The sequence below is a fragment of the Telmatherina bonti genome (genome assembly GCF_933228915.1).
Source record: "Telmatherina bonti genome assembly, chromosome: 9".
Lineage (NCBI taxonomy): Eukaryota > Metazoa > Chordata > Actinopteri > Atheriniformes > Telmatherinidae > Telmatherina > Telmatherina bonti.
Window position 1 is genome coordinate 10,620,842 of NC_136627.1, and position 23,619 is coordinate 10,644,460.

Sequence of the window (23,619 nt, forward strand, 5' to 3'; positions counted from 1 at the left end):
TGGCAAAGTGTGTTTGACTGAGAAGATTTGGGCCAGTGGGGGAAGGTTTTGGTGATTTACTCATGAATGGCAGCCATTTCTCTGTCCCAGTCTTTCTTATAGAAAGTAGGCATGTGGAGGTACTTTAGTACTGAATTCCAACAAATTTACCATTTCTGGGTTTTTTTTTGTCCTTTTCAAGCCTTGGTGTGCTGGTAAAGCACATTTTTGCTCCTTTACATATGTAAATGGAAACATCCGTGTGATCCATTCATATCCTCATACTTCCATGTTTAACATTGCCATAGTGTATTCAGTGTATTCATCCACCAAATCAAACTTAATTTATGAAGCACTTTTCATACAATAAATTTCAGCACAGTGTGCTTTCCAGATTTTTATTTTTTTATTTTATTGATCTGTTTACTGCATCAAGTGATGGACAACTGCATCCAATACAAGTACATATGTACTGGATGCAGGAGATAAACAAAATTATCCATCTGTCTGGATATCTGTCTTCTGTGTCAACCATAAATGTTAAAGTAAATATCCAGTACATGCATTTAGAACATCCATATACAGCTTCATAATTGACCATTTTTCAGTAGAAAAATTCTCCCAAGCAGGAAAAATAAAACTCTTGCATGTTTCAGAGGCCAGTCCTCGTTCATTGTTGTTCAGCACCATCTAAGTCTTTAGCATTACTCTTTTTCCAACTTGGCAGAGTTAACTTTAACTTGGTGACAACCGTAAGCTATCCTGTCATTTCCCTATCTTCACCAAATATTCAGTAGATTTTAATTAAGACATTTTCTTCATTATTGGTCGATGAATGGATGCAACCAGGCAAACAGTGTCTGGACTTCTACAAACATTAAGAGGAATCTGTTTCACTTTTACCAAAGGTTCTACATGTGTAACTGTGTGAGATGAGTAAGGAACACTTGAGCTAAGTTGGTACCTGAAGGCCTCAGGTAGTGACGTTTTCCCCCATAAGGCCGTTTACCTTCTTTGTTCCCCAGTTAGTATCTAAAATACAGACCTAAACTCATTTATGCTTGATGCAGAAGGCTGACCCACAGTTTCATCCATCGAATGAGTCATTTAATTTATTCAATTTTCAAGGAGTTTGGCAATCTGTCACTTGATGCAGAAAATGGCATAATACCACTGGATAATGCCACTGGGGGCAGTGTTAAGTTGTGTTAAGTTGATACACAACCAGCAAAAGGAACAAACCAGAGAAGAAGAGAAACCAGGAGAAAACGAAACCAGCAAATTAAAAGCACATGAAGAGATACAGAAGTTGATAACAGGAAAAAAAAAACAACTTTTTGGTTTTATACTTTCAGTGATTTGTAAATGACTCTTTGTTGTGGTACATTACTGTTACCAGCTGGTGTCCAAACGCTGAAGAGAACTCTGACCTCTGCACTGCCCACTAGTGGATGAACTGACTTAACTATGGCAGCGTAAAAGAAGTATGAGGCGTATGACAATATTTAAAATGGATGTCCACTTTTATCTACATAAAGGAGCAAAAATGGGCCTGAAGTCATTCATACATGATGTGAAGGTGGTTGTGTGTGAAGCTGAAACGTTACTGTTGGTTTATAAAAAAAAAAAAAAAAAAAAAGGCACTTTTTGAGCAAATGCTCTTGACCCTTAAGGGTTAGCAGGCTGCTTTAAGGAGCTAAAAGATAATTCCAGCACTGGTATGAGCTATGCATTTCCACTTCTAAAGCACAGGGTAGACTAGGAGGATTAAGTGTGTTGAAGTGTGGAAAACGTTTGTCCTTGCTGCAGTGCTGAGCTCAGGAGCCTGCACAGACGGAGCGGTGAAACGGGGAAGTAAATTTCTGTCGCATTCGGTCCAAATCCATTAATGCTGTGCAGCTCTAGTGGTTGTATCTATTTTTATTTGTGCCTTGGGATGTATTTGCTGTGAAACACTGAAATTAATTTTTAATTGCACAGATTCACAGCTTTTATCAGGAGCAGATGTTGAACTCTGTCAGAGCCTTTTATCTGTATGTTTCTTTTATACACAAATACAAGTATACAAGAAGTAATTACAAGCCTTCCTAATCTGAATATCAAACGCAGCCTTTCCTACAATCACTGGAGTTTTGATAGAATGGCATTTTTAAATAATTTGTCATGGAAATTAGACTGAAAAGTACCCATTGGTCAGCGAAACATTTGAGATCAAGCTCTTTGTTGAAGTCATCTTAACTATTTAACTTGTCTAATGAATAATAAATCTTCCTACTCAGCCATCGTAATCTGTTCCTGGAAGCAGCACATACTTCAGAAAGTGCTATGTAAGCATCAGGAAGAATGTCTCCAGTATTTTTCAATGATAAAACTGTCTATAGTTGTACCATAATCCCACCTCGTGTTTTATAATTTACATGGAGGACAGGTTTAAATCCCTTTGGTCAACATTTAGAAGAACACAAACCAAATGTAAAGCTAATATAAAATGTAAATTAGGTAGCAAATTCCCATCAATAATTCCTTCCAGTAAGTACAGGAAGTCTAAGTAGTGGTTTATCAGTAACCTCAGTGTTGCATTTCAGCGTCATTCTGCTGTTGAGCTGAACCCAGCAGCCTGTTTGTCATGTTCGTATGCTGGTGCGTTCACCTCTCATAGCAGGGAGTGACTCACCACATGGGAGCTGACGTTATTTTTCTTTAGACATGACACTCAAAGTTTGGGTTGATAAGTTTGGTCACAGTAAATCTGGCCTTTCCTTTCCCTTACCTGTAAGTGAGCATGTGGTTTTACACCTGGAAAGTGTTTTGTGCGGCTTTGGAGCTGGTTTTCTGGCTGACTCATGGGTTGTTTGTCTAGTTTTTTAATAAAACAGTTCATCTGGAAGATTTCCAGATCTTTGCGTTCTGTTTGAGCCTGTTGTTTCCTTCAGCAGCAAGTACCAGGTGTTTTAAAAGCTGTTCACAGCTATTCAGTTTCAACAAACCTCACCGATCTCAGCTACACAAATAAATATAGGCAAAAATTTAAATTTTGAGTCTCAGCTCAGATCAACACATGATTTAATCAATGGTACCATTCCCTTGACTTTGTTCTACTCAGCCTTCTGAACATATTCAGTGACTTTTATGTGTATTTGAACCAATTTTTTACAGTTTGTTGTTTATCCCCAGACAAAGCAGTAGCAAGGGAAATTGTGGGGGCAGTATTTGGTGGTAAAGCTGTAGTGTGACCTGCAAAAAGAACGACCATGCAGCATTTTTAATGGCTGTACAGACCAGAGCTGTCAGAGCCTTGTCATGATCCCCTTCACTGTCATGTTTGCTGTTGTATAATATAAGAATTAATGCATAAGTGAACTCCACACTGTGCACTGCCCTCTGGGGGGGGGGGTATTGCCTTACAGTGCACAACAACAGGTTAGCATGGTGGTCAAGTCTTGATTTTTCCAACCAAGACTAACCAGTAAGGTTAAGCCCTATCTAAGCTAAAGTCATACTCGCATTTGTCTCCTCTCGCTTAGACTACTGCAACTCCTTGTATGTAGGAACCAAACAATCAGCGCCTGCAGCTTGTTCAGAATGGAGCAGCCCGGCTTCTCTCTGGTACGAAAATAGTGTGAGCACATAACTCCGGTGCTCTCTTCACTCCACTGGCTCCCAGTTAAGTACCGGATTGGTTTTAAGATTCTTTTAAGTGTCTGAATGGACTGGACCCAGAGTATCTGTCTGAGCTTATTAACAAATGTATCGGCCCTCTGGAGCCCTCCGGTCAGCCATTCGGATGGTCTTGAAGGTTCCATGCTAAAATTTGAGAACGAGAGGAGACAGAGCTTTTGCAGTTGTGGCTCCGAAAGGTGCAACGCTCTGCCTCAAACTGTGTAGTCTGATGAGAGTTTGTTAAATTTTAAATCTAGGCTGAAAACACTTGAGTTTGTTTTGGCCTTTGGCTGATCATGATCACAGCATTGGACTTTTTATGTGTGTTCGTGTTTTCTCCTTGTATTTTAGTGTTTTTACAGTTTTTTTTTTTTTTTTTTTTACTTTTTTGATTATGTAAAGCACTGTGGATGCTGTCGCTGTTTAAATGTACCATATAAATAAAATCGACATTGACACAGCTAGTTAAAATGGTACGGTCATCCATTTTTAACAGGCTGACGACTTGTGTTTGGGTGAGAGTTATGTTTCAGTGTACAGAGAGCCGAGTCAGAGCAGAGTGCTTGGAGAAGAAAGAAGTTGACTTTGAGAGTTTAGCAGGAGTGATGTCACAATAACTTCATAAGTAAATGCAGCATTAAATGCCACAACTAGGTAATTGTCAAGATTCCTCCTCCATCATCACTTTTCATTAAAGTTTATGTCTGAACCATATCGGCACAAGCTGCGCACAGAATGAAAACAGACTTATTAGATATATCTAATGGGCTGTCCTGCAGCTGTTGTTTAAGTGTGCATTCACATCAGGATAGTCTGCTAGACTCTGTCCGATTGGGGATTTGGCTCAGTTGTAGGGGGGTGTATGGATGCAGACCGAGATCATGTTCACACTGCACTTTGGTCAAAAGAGCCAAAACATAATAATAAATCCCCATTCTCACCAGAGGTGGCACTGCACTAGTATTTAGCAAAAGAGAAGAAGACCCACATGAAGTTTTTTTTTTTTTTGTTTTTTTTAAATTTTGTCTTATGCAACTATATAGCAGAAATACACTGCAACAATGGATATAGTATGAAAAACAGACTAGAAAGAGGATTCTTAACTCCATTAAGCATCCTCATGTATGCTTAACAATGCATTTATAATCCTATCAGCTACTACACACTCTTGATTTAGCCAACCCAGGTTCAGTCTAGGCGATTTACCCTGACTCACTCTATCCATCTATCTACTCTACATGGACACTAAAGCTCATAAAATGTTCATAAACAATATAAATTATGCTTGTGCATGGAGCACACTCCATAATTTCACTGTGGAAATATCATATTTTATGTTTGTCAAAATACTAATGTCATGACTAATCAGTTTTAATTAGCTTGACTCCAATCATTGATCTCCAAGAATCAGTTAAATTATGCATCAAAACCATGCCAACATAAGGTACACATGGGAAGTGATGTTTAACATTTGAAGCAAACGTACTTATTGATCTACGTAAAGGAAACATAAACGAGGCTTAAGGGCCATTTTAAGCTCCCTTATCTATGTAAACAGGAACGCTGGTTTTTAAACGTTACACGTCACCGCTGTCATACTTCTTCTTTTATGTTGTTGTGGTTGAGTCAGTTCATCCACTAGTGGGAAGTGTTTGGATAACATTTTTATTTCTTTACCTCTACCAAGGCGGAAGCCATGTGCTCATCTACGTTGGTTCGACTGTCAGCAACATAACTCAGATGGTTATGGACACATTTGAACATTTTCAGGAAATCTCAGAAATGGAACAACTTATCACTACCTGGATTCAGGAATTTTTTAAAGGGTTCTTTACTATGAGGAGATGAGCGATGATTATGCCATTTAGTTATTAAATGAAAAATAAAGGCCAGTCATTGGCAAGAAAAAGTACAATGTCTTGCTGGAGGTCTGCTTTCTCTCAGTACTTCTATAAAACTAGACGTTTCCAGGGTCATTTTTCTTACTGCAGTCATTTTGAACAAATCTGTTGCAGATCTCGGCATAAAGAATTAGTAATAGTGGAGAAGACAAGCAGGCAGAAAGGAATGCAGCTGTGCCTTTGAGGGGAGGTAACGAGGTTCCTCGTCTCCACGGGGGAAAGATGAGAGCAAAGAAAGCACAGGACAAAACTTATGTTCATATATAGAGAAGGGAAGAGGGAAAATGGGTGGTATGTCTTGTAATCATTGCATAGATGTCTCAGTGATTAAACAAATTTTCTCTACAGGGATCAGGAGATATATATGAACTAAGGATAGCACCCTACTCTTTATACCCCACCCACCACAAAATAATCTAACCATCCTTAGTACACAGATGGTACTTTTGACTCTGACTTGTGATATAAAGTAGGATTAGTGTTTTTAGTGAGATGCTTTCTTCAGGTTCAGCTTTGGCTTTTTAATGCCTCATAGCTGGTTAACTTATTGTCATGGCAACTTCATACTGGAAACCTAACATCTTCTGGTGCAAACAACTATAAATTGTTACACCTACGAATATGCGTCCCTCCTGTCATGACTGAAGCAGCTGTGTAGCTTTCAGTCTGTGTTAACTCAAATATTATAGTTATTTGTGCAGGACTGTTTCCTCTCTTAGCAGGAAACATGCAGCTCCTGATCCATGACTATTGTCTGATGCCAGTTCCACTGGTTTTACAGGAACATGCACATGGGTTGTTTGTATTACAGTCGATGGTAAACCAGCCTTATGGTACATGTAAAGATCTTTATGGGTAAGATAAAAAGGCAGAAAACCAAAAGGTAACCTGGATGTTGGCTCTGCTTGCTAGCAAAGGTTCCCAGTAAATTTCCTGATGATGCTACACCTCCGTCTGACTGAGTTCTCTGGTTGAGATTTCTTGCTGATTTCTTTAGTCTTAAGGGTAAACTACTATTTTAAACTTGTTCCACAAGTTTAAACTTCCACCCTTGGAAAGTTTTCCTTAAATAAGACCAGTTCCCGTCTTGTTTTTCTCTTATGAGAGTGAAAAATCTCCAAATGCAGGATGTGCTGAGTTTCCATTACACCCTATCTATGATTGGTAAAAGCATCATATTGTTATATCTGCTTAATGACATCAATGTGATGTCCAATCAGTTGGTGACGTCAGTAGAGGAACCTGATAGTGATACAGGAGCAGACTGGTCCCAACTCCAGTTGCTGTGTTTGATTCAGAGCCACAGCAGCCCCTTACTTTCACATGCTTGGTTTTAGACTGAGATGCAGTCAGTGCTTTCAGTATAACACACTCATAATGACTGGTTCAAGACCTTTTCCTGACCGACTCGCTGTGCAAATGGAGACGAGCCATTAATGCTTAACTGTGTGTCTTCACTTGCAAAGGAAGGCAGTTAGTGCCTCTGTGAGAGTGGGTGGTTTGCATTGCTTGGGTAAGACTTTGAGCGTGCTCCATGGTGAGCCCTCCTCTTCCTCTCGCTCTCTCTTTCTGTGTTTCCCTCTTTCACCCTCCTCCCCCAAGCAGCTGTTTTCCTGTCTTAGCTGGGAACTGCAGCCAATGTGTTTTTCCTCGTCTCCGCGTCACAAGCAGGAACTCATCGACTTACCGACACGCACAAACACACTTTTCTTTTTTTTTTTTTTTTTTTTTGTCTGTCTCCTCTGTCCCACACTCATCTGGCTGGTGACTGTGTTCTGACCTGCTTTTGGATGACGGACTGAGGAGCAAATATTTCCACTATTCTACTTGGCTGCTGTGATTACATTGACATTGCTGTGTGAGAACCGCCTGACTTTTCATAGAAATGCTTTCATGGTAAGTCGCCTCTTGACCTGTTTGCGCCTCTTCCTCCTGTCTTTGGAAGCTGCTTTTGAGTTCATTCCTTTTGATTTCAGAAATCTTTGTCACAACTTCATCAGGCTTTTTTTTTTTTTTTTTTTTTAATCTCACTATTATTTAAATAAGTTGTTAAAATGTTGTTAGTCTGTTTATAATTCTTGACTGTTTCCAACAAGTTGAAATGACTTGTAGATCAGTCATACTGATGAGTCGTATTGTTTAATCATACTTTTTATAGGTTGTCAACGTATTAAAGAGGGTAAAAGTTCATCGTAGCTTATCTGCCTCATCGTGGAGTGAAGTGGGAGAGGATGTTGGTGGATTATTGGTCTGAATTGAAGCGGTATTCTCGAAGGTGTTTAGTTAAACATGTGTGTTACATTTCCAAAAGCTTTTAGAAAAGCTTTTACGTGCACGTGAGTGAGAAAGGATGGAGGAAAGTTTCCAACCTTTTCTCCTTAATCAGCTTAGACAAAACAAGCTTTCGCAGCTGTAACTTATCTCCTTTTATTGTCAACCTTACGAAATGACCTGTCTTTGGTCTGTCTCCCACATCGGCCTGATACACAAAGAGAGCTCTAATTCATAGCATACCTCTCTGGTAGCTCTAGTGTTGACTTGTTTGTAGTTTAATGCAGAAGGATACAGGGGAGGGGGGGTGGCAACTCGTACGTCATCACCCACCTGCACACCTCGCAGTTTTGCAGATGAAGCAATAATCCAGCATTGATAACTGCGGATGTTTTGATGAATCAGAAAGGAGGAGATTGTGAAATCGGAGAAAAGGGGGAGGAAGAGGATAAGAGTGTTGTGTGAAATGCTGATTGGGGTAAAAGAGGAAGCATTTTAGCAGTGACTTTATGGAGGTTTCTTCTTTTACAGAAAACATGGATCAGTCTGGACTTACTCGTAACGTATTGAGCCGCATCCTCCGTGATACATTGGCGTTTACGACCCCCACCCTCACACGACAACTGAGTGATTTTTATTTGTGATATATTAAATGAGTCATGATGCAGCCATCCTCTCAGATTTAGAACACACGCTTCATGATAGAAAGATTTTTTCTAATCGGCACTATGGAGCACACCATCCTTCAGAAGATTATCAGGTTCCTCCTGCATAGTAATCTAAATCCTATATATATATATATATATAAATATATATATATATATATATATATATATATATATATATATGTATATATACATATATACATACATACATACATATATACATATATATATAATCGTCTAAATGTAAGGCCGGAAATGTGCCGGATCTTCTTAAGGTGGATAGATAGATAGTACCCGTATACTAAAAATCAACTAATTTGACAGGATGGTGCCAAATTAAGATTTCTTTTTTTTTAAATAGCACCTGATCTGGTTTTCACATCATATTTTGTTTAAAAAGATGCTTGAAAGTGTCAGAATCTTCATAAATAAGGAAGATACGGGGTTTTTTGGTGAACTTGATTCACCGCTGTAACAACCTACCTATGTCCAAAATTGACTTCTCTCACAGACATCATGCCGAAGTCAGATGACTAGCTGCGTCAATGTTAATCTTCGTATCAGCTTGTTTATGTTAGTAGTCCCGATTAAGGAAAAAAAAAAAATCCCATATTTATTTGAAAAATGTAGGGCAACCCCCTGAAATTTTCTTGGGACCTCTGTGGGAATGAGACCTTCAAGTTTGGGAAAGGCTGGTGTAACCTGACACACTGGGTGTCAGGTTAACTTCTGTGCTCTCCATCCTCTCCACCCCCCTGGGCCAAACTCAAAACATTTGGGTCTGAACGGCTAGATGTGTTAGACTCCAGCAGCAGTGCAGGCGAGTCAGAAATATTAGAAACGTTACTGCTATCATTGCAAACTACCAGTGATTATTACATTGCACACTGTGCATGCTCAGCTCCACTTGGAACACCACACACACTACAGGAGTTGTAGTTGCAAATATTAAACATGTTCATAATTTATGATCTCTCCTTCCAAGCAGATTGGATTATTATTAACACAACGCACACCACAGGAAAATCAGACACAATGTTTGCAAACATCTGACAATCTGGCCTTTGCTGACTTTGATTGTAAGGGAGAGAGAATGAGGAAAAATTGGCCATATCATTCTGTAATGCTTTCCCACCTTAAGACTGGAAAGCCGTCACTGCTCATAAAAAAGGAGGATAAAGTGGCTTTTGGTAGATTCGGTTCACTGCTGTGACAAGGGACCCAGATAATCAAAATCAGCTGTTGTCATGGAGATAATTTATTATGGTACGTGTTGAATGTTGGTCAATGTGTTTCATTAAGGTGATAATTTCACAGGTTTATCTCTGTAGTAATGGTTAACTTTGAGTACATATAAAAATACTATTTAATACTTGTTGGCTATATATTTTTTAGAATTAGGCAGCTCCCATAGGGGTCCCGACCCCCAGTTTCAGAACCCCAACTCTAATCAATCATATTTTACTTTTGATGGAAAAACCATAAAAAAAAAAACTTCAATTGGAAAAAAAAATTATTGGAAATTACATTCCTGATAACATTAGAAAGATCCAACCAAAAAAAAATCAACAAAATATTTCGACAGTGAGGTTGCTGATTTGATCTTATTGCCGAGTCACACAGGAAGGGATGACTCTGTTGACCAGCCAATGGATTGCAGTGTGTCAAGCTCCACTGCTGTGTCAGGAAAATCAGGACCCAATGGAAGAACTAAATTAACCACCCTTCCAACAACTTCCCCCACCTCCCTTTTTTTTCTTCTTTTTTTTTTTCTTTTCCCATTTATTTTTCTTTTATCTTTTTTGGGACCATGGATGTGTACAGATTTGCCCACTACAGAACTGGAAACAGGGCTTTTAAATGTGAACGGATCCTTTTATAAGGGCTAGTGTGCTTTGAAATTAATTTGCATACAACACAAGGCACCTTTTATTGGCTGTGAGTTGGCATCGAACCAGTTCATATTAATTTGCACTGGCGAGAGGCAGGATTACTTTCCAACTACTGATACATTTCAGATGGCTTTCCTTTCCATTGTTTTTTTGTACCTCCTTTTCTTTATGTGCTCAATACTTTTCCCATGTGTCAATCACATAATTGCTCACATTCATTACACATAATTTCATTTGGGACTTAATTTGCTTGGGTTTGGATTTCTTGGGTTGTCGCCAACATCTGGTGAAAAAATTCACATTGCTACTCCCATTAGGTATGTATACAGGAAAATTGTTGATACATTTGATACTTGTTTTACTTGTATGTAGCATGTGCTTAGCCACAGAGCCAGACTGACCAACCGGTATCCTCCTCCCTCAACAACCTGAGGTTGTAGATGAAGCATCAGCTTTTGGTTGCTGTTAAATAACAAATGATCACCTCTTAAAGAGAAAGAAGTTACTGTTAATACTTTATGTTCCTTTTCCCACTGCTGTTTGCTTTTAATCTCCAAAATCTTATGTATTCTCATCACCGTTTAGCAGCTCTGTAAACCTCTCACCACCCAAACTCCCAGCAAAACACTCTATTCCTTCTATTTCCTCCCAGTCTTGGTTACTGTGATGGTAAATATAGGTTTGGTTATTTAGAAAGCATGCAGTTGTGAAAATGAGCTTGGGCCCTTGTTATCATTGCCTGCAGCGGATGTTTTCAGCACGGCTTTGTAGATATCAGTGTTTGGATGCTTAAGTTGTTGTTACTTCAAAGTCCCTGCATGAATATTTGCGTTGACATTCCCTTGAGCAGCATGAGTGTGTATTTGTGTTGTGCATTTGGGTTGGAGTCCATGTCAACACCCCCCTGGTCCGAGATGACAAGCTTGTGTCGTACTTTGGTCCAGGTGGACTTTACTCAGCTCTTGTGTTGATCTGCGGGTGACTGCAGAAGTGATGTTAGGATGGGTTTTTTTTTTTTTTTTTTTTTTTTTTTTTTTAAGTGGTGAAAGAAACTAAAGATAAAGTCAAACATGATGTTTTCTTCTTGACATTCCCACTGAATTGAGCTCTCTATCTGAAGAGGTAGTTGCGCTTCTCAGTCGATGGGTCTTATCTCCGTAGTTTTGCTTTTTTTTTTTTTTTTTTATTGCTATTCCTCCATCTTTCACCCTGCCTTTTTAATGTTTATTTCTTTATTCTTTTTTTTAAAATTATTTTTAATTATTATTTTTTTTTTTACATTTTACCCCCTTAATCATCCATTTTCAGTCATGTTACTTCTGCTTGCCTCTGATCTCTTCACACTCTTGTTTATCAGGCCAACAGCTCGCATATACCTAATGCCCATGTGTTTGCTCTGCACTAACAGGTAAACTGTTTTACCTTCACCATCAGCAATGGCTGCTAATTAGGCCGGGAAACCTGCATTATGTGCTGTCAAAATTATTTATATAATTGTTTTATTTTGAGATGACTGCAAGTAGTTTTCAAAGTAATGACTTTTCTCCTGCAAACCATTAAAACATAATACCACATTTTCATGTTATTTTCTGCAGTTTGATGGTGACAGACTGTTTTCAGTGACATCTCTATACGTACGTCTTCCTCAGAACAAATTTTACTGTCATCCAATGTTTGCTTTGAGCACCTCTTGCATCAGACTGCGCTCCTGCAAGCATTTGCTGACATTAACGTCAGAGTTCAATAACGGCAGAAAATGTAGAAATGGATGTACTGAACTGCACCAGCTCTGCCAGCTGTGTTTGAAAGGCAGAAAGAACAGTCAATACTTTTTATTTAAGGTGCTATAACTTCTCTGAACTTACTGTTAAATATCAGATTAGTGTTGGTTAGCCTCATTTTGGCTGAGAGCTGTAGGGTTTGTTCACATGTGTTGTAGGAAGATCTGCTCCAGTTTTACTGGATGACATGTTAGACTTCTTTGTTGATGGTTTTTGAAGATGGTATTGATCAGTCTGTAAGTTAACTTAAGAGAGGTCTGTGCTCAAAGGAATGGAGAGTTCTGTCAATCAGGTTTATTTGATGGTTGATATTCAGCAGCTTGAAGTGCCTTTTGATGTTAGCAGCTCAATGGGGGTGACCTCAAATATTCCCAAAAGGGTTTTCCAGATAGTGTCCGCTTCACTGTCTCTCTGTCCTGATTGTTGATACATCCAGTATCCAAATTCATTTATATTACATGTTTTTAACTAGTAATTTCTGTTTTTTTTTTCTTTTCTTTTTTTTTTATTGACTTCAACATGACACATGTGATACACACACTCACTCATACAGCGGATAAAGTAAGTATTGAACATGTCACAATTTTTCTGACTAAATATCTTAAAGGTGCTATCAACATGAAATTTTCACCAGATGTTGGTGACATCGGTACAATCCACACATGCAAAGAAATCAGACCGTATATGGCCTGTACTCATGTTCACCATGCCAAGACTCCATTGCCGAAGAATATTCATGTTAAGTTGGTTCAAAGCCTGGTCAGATGGGACCAATTTAATAACCATTTTTGGAAGCCAAGTGGCACTGTTCACCACCCCCCCAAACAGCAAAGTCTGGACGTGGGAACGTCATTTTGTGGGTCTGTTTTGAACGTACAATACTGGCAAACCTTGTGATTGAAGGAAAGATTAATGGAAAATACATTGTGACATTTCTGATATAAATCTCCCGCTATCTACCAGGATGATCAAGATAAAACTGGGATGGACATTTGGCAGAATAATAGCTGCATCTCTTGTAGTTTTCACAAAATAAATATAAATTCAATATTTCTAAGATTTTGAACAAGTGCAATTTGGGATAAGCTGCAATTCTTGTAAAATCTTGTCCTTTATGATTTCACTTTCCACATCTTGTGTTTTGGAGTAGATAATTTAGTTTGCTAATACTACTGCTGTTGTCTTCCTTATCAGGAGATCAGAAAAAATATTTCAGAAACCATCTTTTCTTTAAAATTAGTGGCGTAAATAGCCATTTTGATCATAATACAATATTATGACTTTGACTTAAACTTGAACTTGACTTGAATGATCCCTTTGGGATGACTCCCTCAGGGAAATTAAAATTTCCAGCAGCAAAAGGAAAAGTAGCATGCGCATAAAAATGAAATGATATTTTCATCTATGTTCTCATCCCCCAAGTGAGGAGTTTTACTGTAGAAATAGGTGTTTTTATAGCTAACGATTGGGTGTTTACTGATATCTCAAATTTACTCACTATCTGATTTTGATTTAATTTAGGATGCACCGATTTAATATTAAATCATATCACAGGTATTTGAACTCAGTTATTTCCTTTTTAAAGTAGTGAATTTGATAAATGCTTACTACATTGTTTGGACAATGTTTGTATTTTAGATCAATGTTATTGGCCTATTGACTATATGATCTATATATCAATATAGACCGATGTATTGTTACACCCTTGTCACCCCCCCCTCCTTTTTTTTTTTTTTTTTTTTTTTTTTTTGAAAAAAACAACATACAAAAACAACTCTAAGTTTTACACAAATCTTAAGTTAATGGAAGTGCGGCAAATGATTCCAAACACACTACCAAGGAAACTTGGTTTCAGAGAAATTGATAAAGTTGCTAGATTGACCCAGGCAATCATCTGATTTGAATCCAATTAGTAAAGACCCCACACAACCTTCAAGATTTGAAGACTGTATGGAAGAGTGGGCTGAAATCATATCTGGCCAATGCATGTCATCAATTTCTCCATTGAGGAGGCCTCTTGAAGCGGTTATTAAAACAAACTCTTGCACAAAGTATTAAATACATTTCTGCAAGGTATTCGATACTTCCCCCTTATCCATTATTTTACACTTTGTTTGATTTCTTGGCATGTGTGAGTTGCTGTTAGCGACATCTGGTGGAAATTTCTTGTCAATTGTACCTTTAGAAATCTATTTACTGAGGAAAAAAATGTACATTTTCAATACTTACCTGCCATTTTAGCACTTCATGCATAAATCTTTGTTAGATCTATCCTTGTGTTAGGACAGTGCATGTGTGTTGGATGCCAGCTGGGTAGCCAATAGAAAGTGAACACAATGCAAAAGCATTGTGTTGGATAATAAATGGGCACCTTATTTTTGCCTGAAATGGCTCTATCTTGTGTCATTTTTGGCGAAACTCATGTGGAAATGCAGATTTTGTCACTCTTAATGGTCATGAGACAGTATTTCTGTCTGAGTGGCTGTGAGTGGGTTCCCTGTGAATACTCGGCCTTGTGAGCTGTTGTCTGAGTTGCTCATTCATCATGTCCTGGTCTGTTGCCTTTTTTCTGCATCAGCCATCTCTTATGTTTTGACATACACTATGATATTTCAATAAAACAATGAATGTAAAGAAGATTTTTTTTTTACTGTAATCTTTCCACAATAGATGCACTATATGTAAAACTTGAGCCACCTGAGTAGCTGCAATTCACAACCCTGTCATCAAATAGTTCATTCTGCCATTCATTTAACATTGTGTTAAGACAATTTCCTCCTAAGCTCTCGTCAAGTTGCCTCCCCCAGTGTTTTCTGAAATGCCCATTCTGTGAAAATCTCCTTTTTTTTTAATAAAGTAAATGAGGTGCATTCCCACTGGCACTGTTTGTTCTGCTTTAAATAAACTTTAGTCTGCTTTCACTGTTTGGAGAAGTATGAATGCTCATTCCCACTAATGCTGACCAAAAAAGCAAAATCCCTGTCAGCTTTAAAACTGGAGGCCTCCTTTCACTTACAACTGATTACTGGAGCAGTTTGCTTACAGTGAAAGCAAATGGACTACAAACCAAAAAGAAGTGACTTAAAATGTTTTATTTTTGTATTACTGTTTACTTGAGGTGAAAGATCAATTTTAGGCCCTGACCAAGAATGAACTGGAATTTTTTTCTTCTTTGTGCTTTTTCTATCTTAGCTTGTGGTTGTTATGGACAATGTCACACTTGGAGAGCCGTTGTTGTAATTACATTACGTTTTCCAGACAGTTTGGTCTAGTTGAGTAAAGAGCAGTGTGAAACCAAAGATACAACATTTATTTTCCTGACTTAACTGCTAGAAACACTGTCTTAAGGCAGAAATCTGTTCTGTATAATTTCATAAGCTGTTAGATTTACTTTACTTTGAATCATGTGTGTCGGAGCAGGGAAACGTGTAAAACATATTGGGCAGTGGCCCAAGAAACCCACAGTTTGAGATTCCTGTATAAATCTCAAACTGTGGGTTATATACTACATTCTCTCTCCATACTTCTACCTCTGTGCCTAAAACTTGTTTCAGTGGCACACTGAGATTCATTATGTACAGTCTTGAAGCCGTTGTTGCCATTTTTTTTTCCTTTTTTTTTTTTTCCTTTCACTTTGCAACAGCATTTTTGCTTTACAGCACTGCGTCGCACACAAACACACCAGCTGGTGTGGACATGCACCATGGCTGATTCATCAAAGAAATACAAGCGGAAATTATTGGACGAAGAGAGAAGAGAAAGGGAGAAATTGACAGCTTGTTAGAATACATGAGAAAAAATATTGGACTGACTTTTACCAGCTGGAGAGCTCTCAGAGCAGAGACAGGGTGGAATGAAAAGGCTCAATTAACCTTGAAGTGATAATCTACCACTGTTCAGTTGTGTTGCTTTAAAGCAAGGTACTAGGATGATCTGCAAGAATAAGATGCTGCATTTAGAAAGTCAGAAATGTTAAACTATTAATGATTCTTGGTAGGACCCGGCTAATTAAAATGACAATTCATAAATCGGCCAGTTTTGTTGATTAAACACATATTTATTCGTAATTTCTCATAAAATGATAAATGCTGTTAAGTGTCGGAGTCATGCATAATTATTTACTTGCAGCTTTTGTCCAGTAAATGTCGCTCTGATTTCATTGAATCTTCAGTCCTAATCGGTGTTTCTTTGGAAAAGTACAGGAGTAAAGCTACAGTTAAGCAACATTAACAAAGCGAAGCTTGCCGATAGGTAAGTTTATAATGATGTTGTGAAAGAAATGACTTCACATGTCTCCAGTTTTAGTTTGACTCTCCGTGCCATGTCTAATGACAAGTGCTTTTCATTTACATTGCATTGGTAAAGTTTTTTAAACTTAGCTTAAGGTGTTACGCCCTGTCGGTAGCATAGAGTGCCCTGCACTGATACTAATCTTATCTGTGCGATGCCGTCAGTGAGTTTGATCTATGACTGGAAGAATGACTCATCACAATAAGTGATCAAGTGGAGCAACCTGGTCAGGTCCTTTTTGTTAGCAAAAGAGGCTTTTATAGCAACATCACTGTAGTTATGCTAACCTAGCATAGCATTAGCTGACAGCTTAAAAGCCTGCAGGAAAAACACAAGTGTACAAAATATTTAAGAGTACAGAGAGATGTTTATCACTCCATCAGCTGCGTGTTGAGGCAGTTTTTCAGAGGAGCAGTGTGAACGCAGATGGTAGGGTGTTTTTTCAGTGCAGGACCAAAAGCTGAAAATGATTCAAATCAGATGGTCTTCAGCAGCCGTCGTCATGTTTTACTTTGTCAGAAAACACTATAATATGCCACAGTCTGGAACAGCAACCCAGCATGTGTTGTTGCTGGGCAACATTTTTAAATTAATCAGCTGACTTATCGGTTGACCTAATTTTTTTTTCTGCCAAATATTATAGTCATTATCAACCTAAAAAAAAATTATATTGGTCAGGCCCTAATTATTGTAAGATAAAATTGGCAAGTGAATTATTTCTAAGTTAGGATCTGGCTCTGAGTAAATTCTACAGATGGTTTTGTGAAAAGGCTTCCAACCAGAGCCCAACATTGGGAATAGTTATGTAATCCAATAAGACCAGCTAAACACTGACCAGTGTTTTTAAGTATGCCAGTGAAGTCCTTCTAAACTGCTGAACTAAATGGAGAACAATAAAACCAAAGCAGTATAGGAAGAACATGAATTCAGCATTTTCCTTCTGTTTTATTGTTTTTACATTCCCAGTTGCATCTGTCAATGCTGCCCAGTCTGCTGTATAGAGCTGTGTTAGCAGTCACTGTGTAGCTGTGGAGCTACATTTATTAACACTGTCAGCCATTAGTCAGTTGGTATTTTTATAGATGCTGCCAAAAACAGTGTTTAAAATTAACGTTTGTATCAAAGTAGGCTTCGGAAATCACTTTTTAAAAAAAAAAAACACACTGAGAATAGCAGACGAGGCTCCTGCCCAGCAGGGAATAAGTGAAAAGCAGCATGCAATTCAGCAGAAAAGGCAAACTCTTAAGCTACACACACACACACACACACACACACACACACACACACACACACACACACACACACACACACACACACACACACAGGCTTCCAGCAGCACACAGATGCTTCAGGATATCTGCTGACGTCGTCATACATTGTCTCACTGGACAACATTTGCATTGTCACATGCTGCATCTCTGGAACATTTCAGGACTCCAGTGCATGTGTGAGTGTATGGCATGGTGTACTAGGGTCATGAGATTTGATTTTTGCATGCCAGGCCACTCTTTAAGGGGGTTACATAGAATTGGGGGAAAAAAAGTAACAAAACACTGAATTTGAAGACTTTTCTAAATTGATGACAAGAGTGGAACATCTGTCTTACTGTCGCAAAACTTTACTGAACATATTTAAGCCCTTTGACTTGCTTGTTAGTTCAAGTGGAACATGTAAGACTTGTTCTGAGACTGCATTGGACTGTCAAACACCGGAGTGGCTGCATACATACACAGAAGATGTAGACGAACAAGTATCGGTGCTGCAGCTTTGGAACAGCTTAGTCATACAAGGGAAATGAAAGCTTAGCTTGGAGTTTTCAGTTTACCTGCTGTGGATGTTCTGGTTGTTGCATCTTCTTATAGACTTGAGATAAAATATTTTGTTATGTTCGTAGCATGGACAGGTTTGGGTCAGGGGGAATGTCATAAGGGATAGGCAGGGAGGACAGTACATTCACCCCATGCTGAAATAGTATAAAACTGTTTTCTGTTGATATTAATCATTGTGAGTTTCATACGTAGATGTGGGGAACCTTTAAAATTAACTTTGCTTAATAATGTATCCATAGACAATGTATCTATAACAGGCCTCACACTTAGCACAGCATTACAGCCTGACTATGACTGACGTGATGATGCATAAAACTATAAAAGCACACAGAGCACTGACCTTCACCAAGGTCATTGCATTCAGTTTATGTACACTGTAGATCAAAACGTACGTGGCATTTGTGATTTAAATATTCTGTCTTAATATATATAAATCTATGGATGGATGTATAGAAATAGACAATGTTTTCCCCTTTACTTTCTATCTTACAATCTTTGGAAATTCTTTTATTAAAATTCCTGAGTCCACAATTACTTCCGGATCGCCACTAAAATTTAATCGGACATAAGTTTGACTTCAACCCATTCTCAGAAAAAATATTCCCAACAACATTTGTCTTGTAGTTTTTATCTAAAGTTGCTGACAAACTGGTAAATATGGGCCAAAACTACCTCCTTGGCAGAGGTAGTGATTAAAACGGTGAAGTCTTGTTGCAGCCTTACATTTCCCTGAAGACTAATTTTCCATAACTTGGTTATTGTCCTAAGAAGAGTTGACGATGAAAAACGTTCAAATTCTGAAATGTCTTGATAAGGTGAATAAAACCTTTTTAATTTACTGAGTGGGGTTGCTCTAGTCATTAAAGTACAGATATCAGATACTGTTGGACATTATAAGACTGCAAAGATTATTGAATACATTTTTCAGCCGTAATATGCCTCAAATGACGAGTAGATTCGCCTTATCAAGCTATCCTCTGGTGTGACGACAGGGGAAACATTAGTGGTGTTTACTTGGACGAACACCTCATCTGTCCACTTGAAATCAATCTGATAGAGACTCCAGCTGTTATGTTTACATGGAAGCCAGGGAAAGTTAAATTTACATGATGGACATGTATAGTACGATCCAACAGTGGCCTTTCTGTGTGCATTTGCATGTTCTTCCGACGTGTGTGTGTGTGTGTGTGTGTGTGTGTGTGTGTGTGTGTGTGTGTGTGTGTGTGTGTGTGTGTGTGTGTGTGTGTGTGTGTGTGTGTGTGTGTGTGTGTGTGTGTGTGTGTGTGTGTGTGTGTGTGTTCGTGTGTGTTCGTGTTCGTGTTCGTGTTCGTGTTCGTGTTCTCTCTGGCTTCCTCCCACTTTTCCAAGACATGCATGCTAGATTAACTACTGGTTGATTGATCACTTCTCACATGTAAGTCACTTTGGATCTGTCAAATTAATTAGAATTAATGTAAACTGTACAATCATGATTTTCCCTTAAGAGGCAAGAAGTATCACTACTGATGGGGAAAAACTAATGATATCGACATTGAAAACGTTTGTAAAAGGTTATGTGGCTTGAATACTTCTACTAGTGTGAAGTATATTGTTCTTTATAATATCAAATATACATAATATGGAACGGTCATCTGTGGTGAAACACGCCTGGTGACCCACTTGGGAAAGTAACTGGTTGGTATTCTCATCTCAAATAAAAAGGCTGTCTTACAGATACATTTAGAATGACTTGGAAGTCATGCTATAAAGCTGATGTGATTTTTTTTTGGAAACTAATATACAGAAGAACTTCATTAGAATTGGTTTTGGTTAAAATGGTGCTTTTGAAACTCTTCATTTCCCCTCTCACAGCTTGCCCTGGAAAGTTAAGGTCCATATTCCTGCTTGAATCGTTTTCTTTTTAATCTTGTGATATCTTTAAAAATCTGATCTGGTTTTTCACAATATTTTAAGCTACCAAGCTGACTAAACAACATACAATTTTTTTTGCAGTGTAGGTTAATTTTTGTGCAGTGTTTTTTATTTTCAATTTAATGTTTTGATATTTAACCGAAAACGTAAATGGTGGGAACTTTGAAGCAGTGTTTTTACGTGTTTTTTAGGTGTGCAGTTCGCCTGGTTGAAGACCTCGTGTGTCGAACAGCATCGTTCCACCCACAACACGCAGTGCTGCCATTGCGCCCATGAGGTAACATCAGGACCTGCTGGGCCCTCTTTGCCACCCTTGGTCCATCCTTTCTCCCTCCCCTCTGTCCCTTCCTCCCCTTTGACCCACTAAACCATGGGCCAGAAGATCTCGGGCAGCATCAAATCGGTAGACGTACGTGGGGAGCCCTCGTATCGGCCAGTGCGCCGCGAACTACGGGGCCCTGACTTCTGTCGGCCTCCGAGGCTCGACTTACTGTTGGACATGCCGCCAGCCAGCACTGAGACGCAACTTCGCCACGCATGGAACCCAGACGACCGATCGCTCAACGTCTTTGTGAAAGAAGACGACAAGCTGACTTTTCACCGGCACCCCGTCGCTCAGAGCACAGACTGCATCCGAGGCAGAGTGGGCTACACCAGGGGCCTCCACGTATGGAGGATTCACTGGCCCGCCAGACAAAGAGGCACCCATGCTGTCGTTGGGGTTGCTACCGCAGAAGCGCCTTTACACTCCGTGGGCTACACAGCCCTGGTGGGCTCAGATTCTGAGTCCTGGGGCTGGGACCTGGGCCGGAATAGACTCTACCATGACGGAAAGAATAGGCCCATTTCCACATCAGCACCCACTTATCCCTGTTTCCTGGAACCAGATGAGTCATTTGTGCTCCCAGACTGTCTGACAGTAATTCTAGACATGGATGAAGGGACGCTGAGCTTCATGGTGGATGGACAGTATCTGGGAGTGGCTTTCAGGGGGCTAAAGGGCAAGAGGCTGTTTCCCATCGTCAGTGCAGTGTGGGGGCACTGTGAAGTGTCGATTCGCTACGTAAACGGACTGGATCGTAAGTGAAACACACACACACACACACACACACACACACACACACACACACACACACACACACACACAGTGACTTAAACTTATGAAGTTTCTAAGCAGTGATGGTATACATTTTTACATTTAATTATTAATGGATGTAACAGTTATTTACAACTGACAGATTTTAGCATAATGTATATTTACAACTCACCACAATATTAAACACCACAGTGTTTATGTTTGGAGAAGGGTTTTCTGTGTGCAGCGGTTTGTAAAAGAGACATATTTACTGTTTCTATTTATTCCTCTTATCCAGTTTTATTCATGTTCTTATTGGCAGCTATTCTGCTAAAGGGATGGTGGAAGGCAAAACCAGTCGCATGCTTTAAACTCTTTATTTAGTACAATAATATTAACGCATATATTAAGGCATCTGGATTATTTCTGACAGTAATCGCACCAATAAAATCTTTAATTGTGACATCCCTACACCCAAATACTTTAATGAGACTTCTGTCTCAGTGACTGAGCCCTGGATGTTCTGTGGTGTGAGTGCATGAGGAAGGTTTCCTGTTATAATCTCCTTGGTCTTTCTGCTGTTTAATTACTTTTTATTCTTTCATTAATAAGTCCATTTCCCATTTGTTTGCTTATATAGTTTTTAATTCTGATGTCAATTTAGCCAGTATTTTGTCCATCTACGTGAAATGACGTTCTCTGTACAGACAGAACATTGTGACACTCAAACAGCATTTTTACCACGATACCTTGATGTAATCATTGATTATTAGTACAATTAGAAACTGTTTTAACTGGTAATGGTCCAGATAGCCCATCCTGGCACTGACTGTCATCATATTTGCTGCAAAGCTAAATGCTTCAGTGCTAAAATAGTCATGCTATCAAAAAGAAGTGCATCCTTCTGGTGTAGAAAAGCCACAATGATGTAGGAACTGCTGCTTCGATGGGAAACAACCTCAACATGCTGCTGCATTAAGACCAGCAGAACAAGAAAACCTCATTGTGTTGGGATGTAAGAGGAATTTCCTTTTCACTTTAAACATCTGTGGTTGATTGCTCGTCCTTTCCAGCGTTTCTTTCAAGCCCTGCTGCTGCTTCTATAATGTCATTATTCCAGCTTAATAGAGTTTCCCTGAATGTTGGTTTTTCTCTGCAGACCTGAGGTAGGCTTGGAGCAGTGTTGAGAGTGTGGCATGGTCACCATGTCCACGGTGGCAGACACTTAAGGAGTTCTGGATGATGTTCCAGTGTGCCTCGCAGACCAGGGTCGGGCTTTATGTAGCGCAGTGATTCTCAAACTGGGCGGCGTGGGGACATGGGATGGGCCTGGGAAAATGTAGCGCAGGTACTGATGTTTCAGCAACTCAGCCTCCTGGAAATATTCTGCTCCACCATCCAAACCAGTTGGTGGGGGTATGCACCAGTTTGTTTTTGTCAGCAACCAGTAAACGTAAAGAAGAAAAAGAATTGTTGAATCATTTTGAAAACGCAGCAGAGATGAATTTTCTGCACCAAACCATCCTGTACCGACCAGGACCTGCTGGTGGAAGGGCATTGCTCGGACTCGTCAGGCTGCAAACAGATCTCGCTTCCATGGTGATGAGAGAGTCTGAGGATGGAAAGAGATGGAGAAGTGGTAACTGAGATGAGAGAAGACGGGTATCTTGTTCTTGGTTTCTTCTGATTACACCCCCCCTCACGTCACACAGCCACTCAGTTGTTTTTACATGAAAACCATTAGGCCTGGACTAGAAGAGATTATGAATGATGCTAAACTGGAAAACAGAATTAAATAAATCTCCAGCTTTGAGCAGAGTTTTGCACTTCAAACTGAACCCACCTTTTAATATAGAATACCAGTACAGGAGATTACCTTGCATGCTGCAGGACTTTTCCAGCTAGAGCTAATTTTTGCCAAAATAGTGCACATTTGGTTGCTTTTAGGATATATTCCTTTTATCTAATTGTTTATCTTATTTATCCATTTTCTCAGCTATAATTTGTCTGGCTGGTTTAGTGACATTTTGTTTCATCAGCCATCAGAAGCTTAAAAGCTGAAGAACCGCCAGTGAAGCATCAGAATCTGGGTTTAAGGAGTTAATATGCACAAAATATTGAACAGAGTCAGGACTTACACGCCGGCATATCAGCATATCTATCTGTAGTGGAATGTAGTCGTTGTTTAACGTGTTAAACCATAATATGACTTCTCTTGTCAGAGTTGGGGGTCACTCATCTGTCAGCTCAGCTCACAAAAGAACAACTATCATCCTGCTCCACAAAAATACACTGCAAACATGGATGTAGGCGCTCTTTTCAACGACTAAATGCAACCTCACTAGATTGAAGTAACTGCATAGCT

General features: G+C 39.2%; 1 protein-coding gene across 1 annotated transcript in view; it reads left to right on the forward strand.

Annotated features, from left to right (window-relative positions):
• The window catches only part of LOC306760325 (SPRY domain-containing SOCS box protein 4-like), a 56,919-nt gene that overhangs the window by 22,294 nt on the left and 11,006 nt on the right, over window positions 1–23,619 (forward strand). Inside the window, exon 3 of the mRNA XM_079246131.1 lies at window positions 20,371–21,258. Coding sequence (XP_079102257.1) covers window positions 20,550–21,258 — 709 coding nt within the window. The 5' untranslated portion in view covers window positions 20,371–20,549. The remainder of the gene's footprint in view (window positions 1–20,370; window positions 21,259–23,619) is intronic.